Source organism: Grus americana, chromosome 3 (assembly GCF_028858705.1).
Source record: "Grus americana isolate bGruAme1 chromosome 3, bGruAme1.mat, whole genome shotgun sequence".
In the NCBI taxonomy this organism is placed as follows: domain Eukaryota; kingdom Metazoa; phylum Chordata; class Aves; order Gruiformes; family Gruidae; genus Grus; species Grus americana.
Genome location: NC_072854.1, coordinates 38,741,315 through 38,755,459, shown reverse-complemented (window position 1 = coordinate 38,755,459; position 14,145 = coordinate 38,741,315). Strand labels below are relative to the sequence as shown.

The following is a 14,145-nucleotide window of genomic DNA, read 5'->3' as shown; positions in this document are numbered from 1 at the left end:
TGGGGAAAAAAAAAAATATTTCTATATATACACAGACACGTGTCTGTTTTCTGATGACTAAAAACAAATGAAGAAATGTAGCAGAACATTACTTCTAAAAGTCTTCATGCATAAAATAGTTTCATCTTCAGGTATCTGCTGTAAAAAGACTGAATATATGCAACAGCCTTCATCTCTATGCAAGATTAGAAACTCTCTTAAATATGATGATTTAAGATTTCTCATGATTTCCAGACAGCTTCAGAATAAAACATAAACTAAATTATTTCATTCTGAAAAACCTCACCTTTTGGAGCAGCAATAGTCTTGACAGCCATTCTCCCAACAAGACATTCCTTCAGCATCGATTCATAATTGACCCAACGATGAACCTGTATTAACAAAAATGGTTTTCACAAAATTTGTCATTCTTACTATGCTGTTCCATGCACTGAAATAGAAAAGTTCATTTTTGTACAGTGGCTAATGTAAATCATTTAGCTGATTTTTTTTTTAAACAGACACTCATCATTCTATCTTTCAGTACTGTTTTTTACTTCTATTACAGATAGCATGTAATTAAATGAAAAAAATAGTAGCATGAAAAAGTGACAATAGTTTAACAACTTCATTTTATGCTTTGCAGTATCTGAACATCATAATCTTGGGCTACAGAAAATATTTCAGAAGAGCATTTTTATGACGTATGGTACGCAATTAACAGAATAAAGACCTTGTCTTTACAACAAGGGTAATTAGTCTTGATAGATACAAGCGAGGGGAAGGACACAAAGATGAAGAATAGTAGTTTAGACACACAAACACCTCCTACCAAGTTGGTATATTTCTGTTTGTTTCTGTCTTACTATCACTGAATTATTTGGAAATTACTTATTTCAGAAAGTCAAATGGAAGTGAAGAAAAAGCAGTAGCTTTACAGACCAGAACTGGAGAACTTGCAGAGGAAATGGCAGAAAAGCCATTTCTGAAAGGGCATCCAGAATAACATCACAAGAAGAGACAAGGAAACAAAGTGCTGCATGACAAATTTGAATGGTATGTAGAGATTTAAAAATAAAAACTTTAAACTGGACAAGCTAAGGAGATGAGAGAAAGAATACCATCCACAAGTTGTAGTTTCCTCATATACAGATAATAAAGAAATGAAGGATTTTGAATGACAGTTATTTTTTCCAGAAATTTGAGAAAGACTAGCAAACTACCAGACTCTTAAAGAGATCAGTATCCCACAGAGACATAATGCTAAGGCACAGGGGATAACAACAGAAATGCCTCCAGAACAGCAAAGACATCAGCCAGAAACAAAAATGTGAACAGCATATTTTAAGGATCTAAACACTGCTTTTCACTCCCATGAGAAAATAAACTAAAAAAAAAAAAAAAGGTAGCAAGTATGTATCTGAATTTAGTAACAACTTGAGGGGCTTCCCCAAATATTCCTGATGTCAAGACTTCTGTTTCCAAGTACATCATACAATACTTGACAGTGATACAGTCACAGAATTCCAAGGCCACAACTCGATACTGGATGAACTTTTAGGAGATAAATTCCAAATTTCTTGAAACCAGAGGTTTATGCCTGAATCCAACACTTCATTTGTGAAAGGATTAACCAAAGATAAACTTAACAAAGCTATTAACAAATATTTATTTACACTCATTGTTAAAAACATTTTGCAAAAATAAAGGCATAATACTGCAATGCATGAACTGTAAAGAGATCAAGATTTCCTTTGAAAAACAGAGGAGATTTCCTTTCCGCTCTTTCCCAGTTTCTCAGACAAACCTTGTGAGCCAAGGAGACTCAAAGAATGCCTGTTTCTAAAAAATACCAACTCAGCGACTCATCCTTTACAGTACCAGGTTTGCAAGTGATACCTTACAGAAAGTACACCCATTCTGCAGAGCTTTTATTTTCTGAGTCTTTTCAAAACATTTAAAGAAATGGTAAACGAGGAAGAGAACAACTGTCATCTTGTGATTTGTTCACAATCAGTTAGTAGCAGCCCCAGCATTTTTCCTTAGTACTTTGTTCACTGATAATGCAGCAGCCAAGTTAATAATCAAAAGAATACCACAAGCATTTTTCAAAAAGTGAACGTTCTGAGAAGAAAACGCCTCTCAAACAGCAATTAAATGCTGTCGTAATTTATTAAGAAGGTGGTATCTCTAGTAGTTGCTAGCTTTATTGTTATTTCTGCTAAAAAAAATAATTTAATAAAATGGTCAAATTGAAGCATCATTCCAACAACATAAAGTGACATTTTCATTATTGTCTTTTGGTACCAAGTTTAAACTACACTATATGCCTCTTTCAGCACACATAAGAGCCATTCTGAGCAGTAACCCATTGCCTTTCCCTATACCTGAAAAATATCAAATCATCTTTTCCACTGGAATGCCCTAAAAATAATCAGAAAACATGCATTTTTCAAAATACTTTTCAGTGAGCAAGTGTCATTTGCTGCCAGTTGTTCTCACCTGATCAAAGAGATCTGTACCATCAGTTCCTGCTGCTTTCATTAGTTCATCCTCACCCCCGGGATGATATTCCATGTATGGTGTGACATTATATACAAATCCTGCAGAAAACAGAATAAAGAAACGTGAGCAGCATTTCTACAACTGCTACCAGCACTCCTATCTCCAAAACCAGCCGAAAGGTTACTGCATATTAAACAGTGTAATGGCAAACAGTAGACACGATTGGAACAAACAGTATGACTTTCCAAAACCAGAAACATGAGTTACACAATCATATAGAGCACAAGACATACATTATTACATAGAGGCGCCAATCCTACAATGACACGCCACTTTTCCTAGCAAACATCTGGAGAAACCTGCAGGGTTAAGACTTTAACAAAATAAACCCTTAAAGCTGAACATGATGTATCCTAGCTAGGGGGTAAAAGAACCAGAGGCTGGTTTAAAGAGAGACATAAAATCAAGCCAGCTAGCACAGGGAATTGTTTTCACTCTCCCTTCCAATTAAGTTACTCCTAAAGTGCTGTCACAGTTGTTTCCCTAGCACCCATCACCTATGGAATAAAACGCCAACTGAAACGTACTGTTTCCCATAAGGAAAAACCACTACCATCAGCAACAAAACTTCCATTCTTCAGATTCAGCAATCTAAAAAACCTGAACATAGCCTATGATCATTAAAGGCTAACAGCTCGGGTATCAAATTTGGCTCAGCATTCTTTCTACACGAGTACTATTCTTAGTATTTCCGGGGAGATAAAACAACGCTTCCTCATAGGTCTGAAATAATAAAGTCTAATTATTGTTGCTAGGCAACCAGCGTAATTACAGCCTGGAGAATGCAGTTATAAACAGATTTAACTACAGACATATTGCTGCTTAGAGGACTGTTGCAGGCCCTACCTAGCAGAATATTTAAAGATATATAACATTATCAAAACAGGAAGCTACCAGAAGCAGAACTGTGCCAGTGCTTTCACAACAATCTTTTAACACATTAAGAAGTGTACATTAATTACTTCAGAAGGAGAGGCAGAATTAAGAACTGGGCAGGAAGGAGACATACTTGGGACTATCCTAGTTCCTAAGAACAACCATCCCAGACAACAAAAGAAGGATCTTTGCATATTTCACTGAGCTGACCTACTGATAAATGTATTCACTATGCCATCTTGTGTGCAGCACTGATTACTGCACACAATAAAATGTAAGTAACTATCTACAGTTAGGACCTTCCAAACATTAGCCAAACGTCCAATTTACCATCAAACTTGCAGGAGCGAAAGAAATCTCATTTATATACCCTTCACACTTTTTTCCAACCCCCCTGACATCCCACTTTTTCTATAAATTTGTGGCCTATATGACAGCTTTCTTTGATGATGATCATATAGGGGTTTTGAACAAAGTTATGTCCTGATCTACTTCACGTTCGTCTTACCAATTTCTGCTCTATCTTACAGAGACTGTCTAACTACCAATGCAGAGACCTCATTTAGCTTTTCCACAATGATGTTATTTTACTACCTGTCCACATATCAGGTCTACAGGTAATCTACCAGGATTCTCAGTTAGGCTGGTCTTTTTCATTAGTAGTTCTAGAACAAAGAAAAGGCAGAGATGGAAAAATGTAAACACAGATACAGAAGCAGAATGATGGAGTTCTTGTAAAAACCAACCTCAGAGATGCAGTCTAGGAGGAATAAGAGATTAAAACCAAAACAGAAGCAATTTTAAGCAGTGATTTTGTCTGCAGTAGTAGATGTCCCTTTTTAAGGGAGAAAAAAAAAAAAAAGACCTCCACAGTAAATAAGTTTCTTTAGCTCTCCTCCCACTAGTTTTGCCAGCATATGCAAGAGCAGCACACAAAGCATTAACAATCCTATTATTTTGTTCAAATGTCAGTACTGAATGACATTTTACCCTTATTTTCACTCTCATCCCCTTTAACACCCAAGAAAAAAAAAAACACAGCCGCCCTCATAAATTCTTAACTTTATTCTGCTGGAGTTCAGAGATGACATTATGTCAAATATCAGTGCTGTTCCTTACCAGATCAAGGTTACCACTAAATGAACCACTCTTCCTAAAGAAATGTCACATTAGCTACTCTGATCTTCTTAATCTGCCTTCGTAGAAGTGTTGTTATCTTATAACAAGTTTAAGGCGATATTAATGTATTTTAGCCTCTAAAACTGGAGAGCAAACATCTTACTCCTTTCTGTAAGACAACTAGGAACTTCATTTTCAGCACTGAAAATACTCTTCTAGCTAAGGCTACTGCTCCAAATGACCTTTCACACATTGTTAACTTAGAACATACGATACTTTCAACTTCTGAGCTAAAATTTCATAAAAATAATAACATAAATAGAATGGCTTAGTTACCATAGATATTTGTTATGCTAGATAGAGATTACAATTGCTCTGTGTGGCAACTGTCATTTGCCTTATTAGGTTTTATGAAGTAATACAAGGGGTTGCACGCTTATTTCCCAAAGATCATTCTATAGGTTTAAGTAACATTTTTAATATTTAGATGACTCTAGATGCTTTAAAGCAATCACTAAAAATAGTTAACTGCTAAAGATAATAAACTCTCCAAGACTGAGGAGTGTAAGTACATGTCAGAATTTTCAATGTGTTACTCTTACTAAGCATTTGTAGTTTGAGGCATCATCTACAATCTTGTGTTTTATTATTTTCATATGCAGATATAAGATAGATGTAAAATATGCCTATTAGGAAGGCTTCTTAAGAAAGGCTTGAAAGCAAAGAAAAAAATCTTTGTGACACAAAAACTAACTTAAACAAACTTGTGTCCAATTATGTCAAGATTACAATTTGCCTAAACATAGAAGGCACATAATTTGTTTTGGGGTGTGCCTTTTGTTGTTGTTTGGGTTTTGTTGCTTCTTCTTTAATACAGAAGAGAGAAGCTAGGCAAAAAATGCAGAAGCAACATCATAGCAACCAACCTCTTATACATATCCAGCAGTCCTCCTTTTTGTTGTGTTTAGCAAGCTCATCTTCGGTCACTTCAATTAGCCTCCCTTTTAAACCAGTCAAGTCCTTCCCACTTTTAGTTAGCCGAATCCAATCCATAAGACTCCTTCCCGGTTTTAAAGGTACCTGAAAAATAACAAATGTACAAACATTATTAAACTCTAAAAGAAGAAAGAGCTATTCAATACACTTTTCTAAGCTCCCTAGGAGGTCTCTGACCAAACAAGAAATAACACAACCCATATTCTTCACTGATATTTGAGAGCCCTACTCAGCAGTAAGGGTGCTTAAGGAAGCATCCTATCTAGTAACCCACACAAGGTAATTCTCAAACATCAACAAACAACTCTTCCCAAAGCAAATGGCAGATACCAAGTCCTACTGTGGCAGTAAAAGGTTTTTATCAGCATCACTTGAGATATGGCCTGGAAACCTACGAGCAACAAAGATTTGAAAATCACGGCCAGGTAGGACAAAGTAGGGAAGTTCACCTTCACAGCATTCATAAAGACTTTCTGCAAGCCCTACAGCAACTGGAAATCTCACCCAGGGAAAGCTGGAACTGAAATCTTCTAGCATAGCAGGGATGGATTAGCCATGGCCAGCCCCGAACGGTGTCTACCACCTTCCTTTTCCACAGCACCACAGACTGGGAAGCCCTTTGATCCAAACTCTAACAGCAGGAAACAGGGTTAAAGAATTGTGGTCTTACAAAACTGCAGCAAAACCACAAGTGCAAAAACTAAAGAGAACATAGCCCCACATCACTTGATGCTACTTTAGTCTCAGTACAAGTTTGCTTCCCAAGTGAGGTCTGCAGACACAAAGTGCCCCCAAACCACTCCAAAGATGAAGACCCAACATATAAAGTATAAACCGTGTGCAGTAATTTCAAGCTGAAAGTCTCTGTCTCTGCACAGGAGGAACCCCGAGACAGCCTGGGAAGGCAGAGCAGGAAGTGTTTATCACCACCGCCTTCTAAAACGAGAAGTACCAAGTATTTTTCAGCGACGCAGCAGAGCCAGCCCCCCACCCGGGGCCCTGCCACAGCCACCGCCTCTCCTCGGCGGCTGCCGGAGTACGAGGCCTCTCGAGGGAAGCGGACAGACGCAGTCCTGCCTCAGTCGCAACAGGGAACCGACCGGCAAACCACAGCAGCTCCGCCGAGAGGGGCCAGGCCACGCAGCCGGCCGAAACTAAGCGGGGGAAAACGCTGACCCCACCGGGCCAAGGCCTCAGCCCGCACCCTCCTCCCCCGCACCAAGCGACAGTTACCGGCAGCCCCGCAGCCGGGGCATAAGCAGCACCACAGGGCTCTGAACCGCGGTGCCGGGAAGGCCCCAACGCCGGCTAACGGCTGACCCCCACCCCTGCGGCGGCCGAGCTGCCCCTACCTTGGCGCGGCCGCCTGCAGCCACCCGCTGCTGGGAGCTGGACGCGGGGAAAGCCTGCGGGGGCACGTTCAGCATCCTGCCGGCCCGGGCCGCAGCCTGCGCCCCGGCGGGCGGAGCGCTCTGGCACAGGGCGCAGGCGCGGCAGCGGGCGGGGCCCGGGCCCGGGCGGAGCACAGGCGCGGTAGCGGCTTACCGGTTCCGGCCCGGCCGCGTCGCCTAGTGGGAGTCTGCGGTGGAAACCGCCTGGGAGCGGATGTCCCTGCTGCCATCTCGGGCCCGCGGGGTCCCACCGCAGGGCCATGGCGGGCTCCCCCCTACCCCAGGGCAGCGCGGGATGGTGCTGAGGAGAGAGCGCCGTGTACCGCGTCCACCTTTTTGTCTGCCTTTGCACTGAAGCCGATTTTAAATCCAGGTCTCCCAGCGCCAGGTATGGTGCTCGAGCGCGAAGGTTATTATAGCGGGCGTTATTGTTGCTGCCCACGCTCTGGAGGTAAAATGGTGAGCGGGGCTGTGTGCGAGGACCCGCTCCTTCCTGCCCAGCTGCACCAGGCCCCCGGCAGGAGAGGTGAGGGCTCTAGGGGTGCCATGGACACGCAGAGCCTGCCCAGCCTGCAGCAACGCACACGGAGCACCCAGGCAAGGACAGCGTCTGGCATGGACATGGGCTGTACCTGACAGGCACTAGCATTTGCATTAAAGTTTTGGATGTTTTTGTTGTTGATCCTTTAGGGGCTTTGGCCTGCATGATGATTGGTACCAAACTTTGCTTATCAAAGTCACAATCAAAACAACTCACATTAAACCTTTTCCTCATTTCTTGATGTCCACTTTACAAACACAACTGAAAATTTCATACTGTATTTAGGTATATCAATACAGCTCATGTACATGAGACAGCAACTCCTTTAAAAGCAAAAACTAGACTAGAATCTGGACCCTTCTCAATCAGGAAAACAGGTATATAATTTCTCTTTTCCATGTTTGAAACTCCATTGTAACAGCAGGCACAGCATTAAAATACTTAATCCAATGATTCCTTGATGTGCTTCCACATGGAGCCTATGAAGTCACAATGAAAAAGCTTTCCTTGTGTCCTCAAACTTGGAGGAAGTCACATAACCATAGAGCCCTTTAAAGCAAGGCATCTGTTCTCTGCTCCTAAAATTGATATGCAAGTTATGGTCTACAGAATACAGGACCTCAGATAAAAAAAATACTAATCAATACCTTCCCCTGCCTAAAATAGGCCAGGAATAGAACAAAAAGGCTCAGATAAAATTACAAAACATTTGAATTTTATTAAGAATAACTTACGTACAAATAAATTATATTTAAAAATATTATAATACATTTTTATATTACGTTTAAATTAAGTCTTAGAAGTTGTGTTGGCCTTTCCTGCAATCAGCAATCTGATTCTGTTCTTGAATCTTGTTCCAGTTCATCTTCATCATCTTCACTGTCAGAGTCTTCATAAAAGGAAATCGTAGCTTGAACTGGAAAGTTTTTCAGAAGTGCTTCAGCTTCCTGATATAAGTAATCATAGCACCTTGATTTGGGCCAAAATAGTCTGAAACAAGTATACAATAGGTTTGCTTATTGTTATTACATATTTTAATTGGAGGCTGACAGACAAGAAACAGTAGTGAAGTTCTGTTAAGCAGCCTACAGAGTTTTTCCTCACGTGCTCAATTGTGAAACTGCTTTGCTTTCTATATTTAAATAGAAAAAAATATTTTCTGGAGTCTGTATTTTCATCTGAAGAGCTAAAGATGCACTTAAAGCACTAGTTTTGTGGCAAACTTACTCGAAAGGGCAAGATCCACTGCATCTGAAACTTACCACTCCAGTACCACAATACCAGTATTACCTGGGAATCTGATCCAACAACTAATACTGCCCTCACTAGAACTATTCCTAGGGAATATAATGGGTGTCAAACAGGATCCCAAATATATTTGGATTAAATTAGTAGTTTTGTTGCTGAAGGTCCCCAACCTAAGTCATTGTTTACAATGGTCTTGAGACAAATCTCAAAGTGGAAGGAATGTTAAAGGTCTAAGGGGATCAGACCTTGGGATTTCACCCCAAACTCCTGTCTTTTCAAGAGGAATCATCCAGACTCCTTACAGAAGAAACCCCATGGGTCTATATTTTAAAGTAGGCTGGTTTGTATCTAGAAAATAACATAAAAATTGCAGATAATATCATGGTGTAGCAAGGGCTATCAGCTAGTGAGATAATATATTGCAGTTAATATACCCCACAGTTCCTTTTCACCTAGCATCCTCTTTTGCTTACAGTTTGGAAGTAGCTGGAAAAAACAAGCAATAGCAGTCCCAAGAACTAGCACATTGCAACATAATGAAGTGCTGACTACAGATTGTTTGTAATAGAAATACATTAAGAAACAGAACTAGATAGTTTTCTAGCAATTACAAAAGTGCTTTCTAGGCTACTGTTTAACAGAACCCTGCTTCCTTTGCAGCACAGAGTAACTGACACTGGCTTTGTAACATCTCCCCATTCCCAGTGTTGCCTGCAGCACTCACTCATACCTATGCACGGGAGCAGCCACAGTAAGGTCAGAGTCCATGCAATTGCTTAGATAGGCCATGCATCAGTATTTGAAAGATCAGAGCCTAGATCTGAGAGAAAGCTGCATCTTATCTGGAAGAACTACCTGTGCAATTACTTTAAGCACCTTGCAATACCTACTAGTACTTCTGAACACAGGCTCTCCTGCAGATTCAACTGTATTTATTTCCTTTTCAGAACTGACAGTGCAGATACTATCATTACATTCATCATTAAAGTAGTAGTTACACACGTATTTTTCTTGGCAATGCTGACTTAATCAGTTCATACCACTCTTTCCCATGCCTGCACCTGCTTCCTTGCACCAGGAGGACACTGGAGGTTTGCACAGCAAGACAGCCTAGGAACTAAACCCCCCCTCTTTTTTTTTAATCCTGGACACAGAAACGAGTAGCAAGGTGCTCCAGCCAACTCTGCCACCACAAAAAGCCCCACATAACTGTGCAACATATCCGAGTCCCACAGAAGCACGTCAACATCTCGTCTTAAAGATCTGGTAAATCCACAAGAGCTGGCAATCATTTGCCCATTTGATGTCTCAGTTCAAAAGCACTTAGATGGCTAAATCACTCCGAAGGCACTTTAATATCTACATAAATACATGGGTGGGAACACAGGGGGCGGGGGAGCGAGTTCTTGGCCAGCCCGGCGTTACCGTGCCGAGCAAGGGACTCTTCCCTCCTGGCTGCACAGCACCAGAGGCCCCGGCGGCGAGGGGACCGGGTGCCCGGCGCTCCCCAGCGGGAACCGGCGGCGGCCCGGGGCAGCCACTTACCTGACGGGGTGCGTGTACTGAGCCAGCTTTCGGGAGGCTTCCGCGAGCCCGCAGGGGCTGTGAGGCTGGGGAGGAGAGATGCAGAGATGACCCCGCCGGCACGGCACCCAGCCCTCGGGGGGGCCCACCCCGAGCAGCCCCCGCCCCGCCGCCCCCCCTCCGGGACTGCCTACACGTTACTACGGCGATGCCGGCGGCAGGCGCTCTGCTCCGTCGCGCCCCATCCGACCCCCCACCCCACTCACCGCGGCGGGGCCGCTGCCGCTCCGCCGGCCCGCCTCGCCCGGCGCGGGCACCCAGGGCCTCCAGAAGGGCGCAGACCTGCGGGGCAAGGGCAGGACCGTTACGGCGGGGCCGGGCCGCGCCCCGCACCGGGAGGAGAAGGGCGAGTACCCCTGCGGGGGGGGCGGTAGCTCCGCCGAGGGCGGGCGGGGACATCCGCACCCCATCCCTCCGCCCTCCATCCTCCGCCGGTCCACGGCCGCTCGCCTAGCCCTGTCCGCCCCGGGCCCGGAGGCTTTTATAGCCGGCGGCGGCCCCTGCGCGCCGCGGAGCCCACCTCCCCCGGCTCATTTGCCAGCGCCATCAACAAAAAGGCTCCGCGCGAAGGCGCCGCTGTGTAAACACGGGGCGCGGACGCGTGCATGTCCCAAATGGCCGGGGGCGGGGGGGGGATTTGGCAAGTCGGTGTTAATCGCACTTGAGCAGACACATGGCTGCTGCCGGCAGGCGCGGGGGGGGGAGCCGCTGTGGGAACGGAGCGGGGTGGCGGCGAGCGCAGAGTGAGGCAGCACCGGGGACGTGCCCGGGCCGCTCTCCCGGCCCGACGGCGGGGGTCGAGCTGCCGCAAGCGCGGCCGTTTGTTGTTAAAACCGTGTTTGTTTATCCCCTCAAGCGGCAAGGCAAGGCGTGCGGGAAGGGAGGGCTAGCGCCTCCGCGCCGCCGGGCGCTGCGGTCCGCGCTGGTGCCGGTAGCGCCCGCCGCTGCCCGCGTCCGAGCCGGCGGGAGCGGGGCTGGGGTGGGGGGCGATTCCCGCGGCACCCACGCGGGGTGCGCAGCCACAGACAAAGGAATTTCACCCTGGGGTGGTGGGAGAGGATGACGCTCCATAGAGGGGTCCTTATTTCATAACGCGTCACCCCCCAATACACTCCGTGACATATTCCCCCTAACATAACATTGCTTTCTTACTTAGCATAGTGGCTTTTTTTTTTGTGTGTGTGTGTGTGGAGTATTTTTACCGAGGAAACGTGCCTTCTTTTATTCTTTTCCATCTACTGATCCTTCATTCAGCTGCCAGCATCTGATGCTGTTGCTACACGCACGAGGTTTTATGCCAAACTTGTACCGTTTCCATGCTCCCCGGTATCAAGGGAGCTTATTTTTATTTCCATTTTATATTTTTTTCCCCTTTTCTTTCTGCGATTGCAATCACTGATGCACGTGAGGGGGACATCAACAGCAGAGTGATCGTATATAAGAGCTAGTAAACAGTAATAGCATCAGCCCTGGGGAAGCTAGGAGGGTTGGTGGGATGGAGCTGCCCTAGATGCTAAAGGAAGGCTTCAAACCCAGGTAATTTATTGGCCCATTAAAGCCTCCCTTTACTGAGGCACCGCAAAGACTGAGGCACTGTACTCTTTGGAATAATATTTTGCCTTTTTGAACGTAGCCATAAGGAGTGTGTCTACCTTAGCACTGCCCAAGAATAGCTGCAGGTAGGTTCCTTGTGCCTTCCCCACCATATCTTCAGCACAATCCGTTTCACTATTTATAGTTCCAGCAGTACACCTTGTAAAAGATGTTACGTATTAGGAGTTGTGTGGGAAATGTAAACAGATTAGTAGCATTAGATTAATAGCTTTTTTTTTTCCAGATCTTTAAGTCAAAAGCACATGTAGACTGAATTGTCTTTCTGAAGAAAAGCAACCTCTTACTTTGAAAGACAAAGAGATGGAAGAGTGCATTTATTTAAGCTTGTGCATGCCATGATACATTCCGACTTCATCAGTGGATGTATTCTGTCATTTTGGAGGTTTCTGCCATTTGACCACTTGGAAAAATTAACAATTATTATGACTTTTAGAGTTATTAAAGGAAAATATTTCACAGTGAAAAGCCCAAGTTAGTAGAACATTAGAGTTAACTGTTTAAGAGAGTAAGATTTCTGGAGTAATTTAACTGCACTGTGATGTTTGTAGCTGTTTGCATTTTTTCCTGCCTCATTTTCACTGTGGCCTACAGTCAGATTAATTAAAATCAGAGTGAACAAAAGGCTCAAACTCCCCAAATATTCATCTTGCTGTTTAGAAATGGAGAACAGAGCAAAGTAGCTTGTGCAATAAGTTGAGCTTGGTCATAAGCAAAATTGTATCTATTTTTTCTGTGTTTCCAAATGGCTACTGTGAAACCTTGTCAGATGAAGGAAAGCATAAAACAGATGTTTAAAAGCTGTCTGATGGTAGATTCTTCTTTTGCCTAAATGAAGTGAGAGCAATAATTTTTGTAGTTGGTATTTCTCTTTTGAGAAATATAACACAGCCTGTGTAAGAAAAAAAAAAGAATAGAGACTAGGTGCATTGTCTAAAGAAGAAAAGCAGAAACATCCTCCATCACATTAGTAGTGACAGAGGACTAAGAGAACACAACATCAGCTTTATCTGTTTGATAAAGCATAAAAATTAGTTTCAGAGTCTACAGTAAAAGCCACAAAAGAAGGGGTGTCTTTGGCCAATGACTCTTAATTGTCTCAGGATTCTTTTTAGTACCTGCCTCAAATGAGAAATGTCCTAGGGAGAAAGTGTGATTTACCCATTAGAGAGCAAACTGAAACAGAGGTGTTGAAAGGATAAGGAGAAAATAATGACTAACAGCTGTTGTTGCCCTGCATATTTTCACACTATATGACTCTTCTTGGCTTTATAGTTTAGTAATGCAGTCCTGTTTATTGAGAGAAATACAAATTTTCTGTCTTTGCAATAATAAGTTATTATCCTTGACACCATAAAAAACAAAAGAAAAAACCACCCGCCCCCTAACATTTTGCTATCTTCCCACTGCCCTTGAAATATAGGCTAGAAATCATTAAATCAAGGCTAGATTGTCATGGCTGTCTTGTCTTCAGTTTATGCACAGAGCAAGAATAAGTGTGTTGGCAAGTTACTGTCTGAGCCATCGTTTAATCGTACTAAAACCTCTATAGGCAGGAGCTAGATACAGCTGCTGAGCAAACAGTTGGTCAAACGGGAGTGATGGAACATGCTTAAAAATGAGGATTTTTTTGGATATAGTAGTGGAAAGCATAGTTCTGAATTCAACATGAAGTCTGATAAAGACAGTCCATGCCTGCATTCTTGACTCATCTAATTAAAATGATATTCTCTTTTCTGTGCCTTAGTTCCTGCCTTTTCATATTTCAACTTTTTTTAAAAAAAGTATAACTCCTGGGCTGAAGGTTGTTCTTGGTTGTATGTACATAACTAGACTACCTTTAGTAAAGCAGGGCTGGGAGTCAGGATCTGTACTGTACACTGCTGTCAGTATTACACTGTGCTGTAAGTATTATAGTGGAATGAAAACTGAAATATATGGTTTTCTTTACTCTCTTATGCAATAATAAAAATATGTAGCAATTCCATCCATTCTCAGCTTCTTGAAAAATTCTCTCAAGATCATCGATTTTTTTAATTTCCTTATATCACTTTCCAGGCACGTTATAGCTGGCAATTTACAGGGTTCAATTCTGTTTAGCCACAGTTTTATTTTTATAGGGATTTTTATATAATTGCAATTGAACCATTTCAAATGCTATACAAATAATTCTTGTACAATCACTCTGGGTTTACAGCAGTAAAACTAAAAACTCAAGTTTGTTTTCTCAGAATG

The 14,145-nt window shown here is 43.0% G+C and overlaps 2 protein-coding genes across 2 annotated transcripts in view; both read right to left on the bottom strand.

The window, feature by feature from the left end:
- The window catches only part of LOC129204267 (cytochrome b5 reductase 4), a 42,857-nt gene extending 35,843 nt beyond the window's left edge, over window positions 1–7,014 (bottom strand). The window contains exons 1-4 of the mRNA XM_054819892.1: window positions 6,888–7,014; window positions 5,466–5,619; window positions 2,482–2,582; window positions 287–371 (exon numbers count right to left, since the gene is read on the bottom strand). Of these exons, the coding sequence (XP_054675867.1) occupies window positions 287–371; window positions 2,482–2,582; window positions 5,466–5,619; window positions 6,888–6,962 (415 nt within the window). The 5' untranslated portion in view covers window positions 6,963–7,014. The remainder of the gene's footprint in view (window positions 1–286; window positions 372–2,481; window positions 2,583–5,465; window positions 5,620–6,887) is intronic.
- Window positions 7,015–8,255: 1,241 nt separating this feature from the next.
- RIPPLY2 (ripply transcriptional repressor 2) lies at window positions 8,256–10,833 on the bottom strand. The gene is given in 4 exon segments (XM_054819893.1): window positions 8,256–8,457; window positions 10,261–10,325; window positions 10,506–10,815; window positions 10,817–10,833. Coding segments are annotated over 4 exon segments (558 nt in total). The 3' UTR covers window positions 8,256–8,291.
- Between the last annotated feature and the right edge of the window lie 3,312 nt (window positions 10,834–14,145).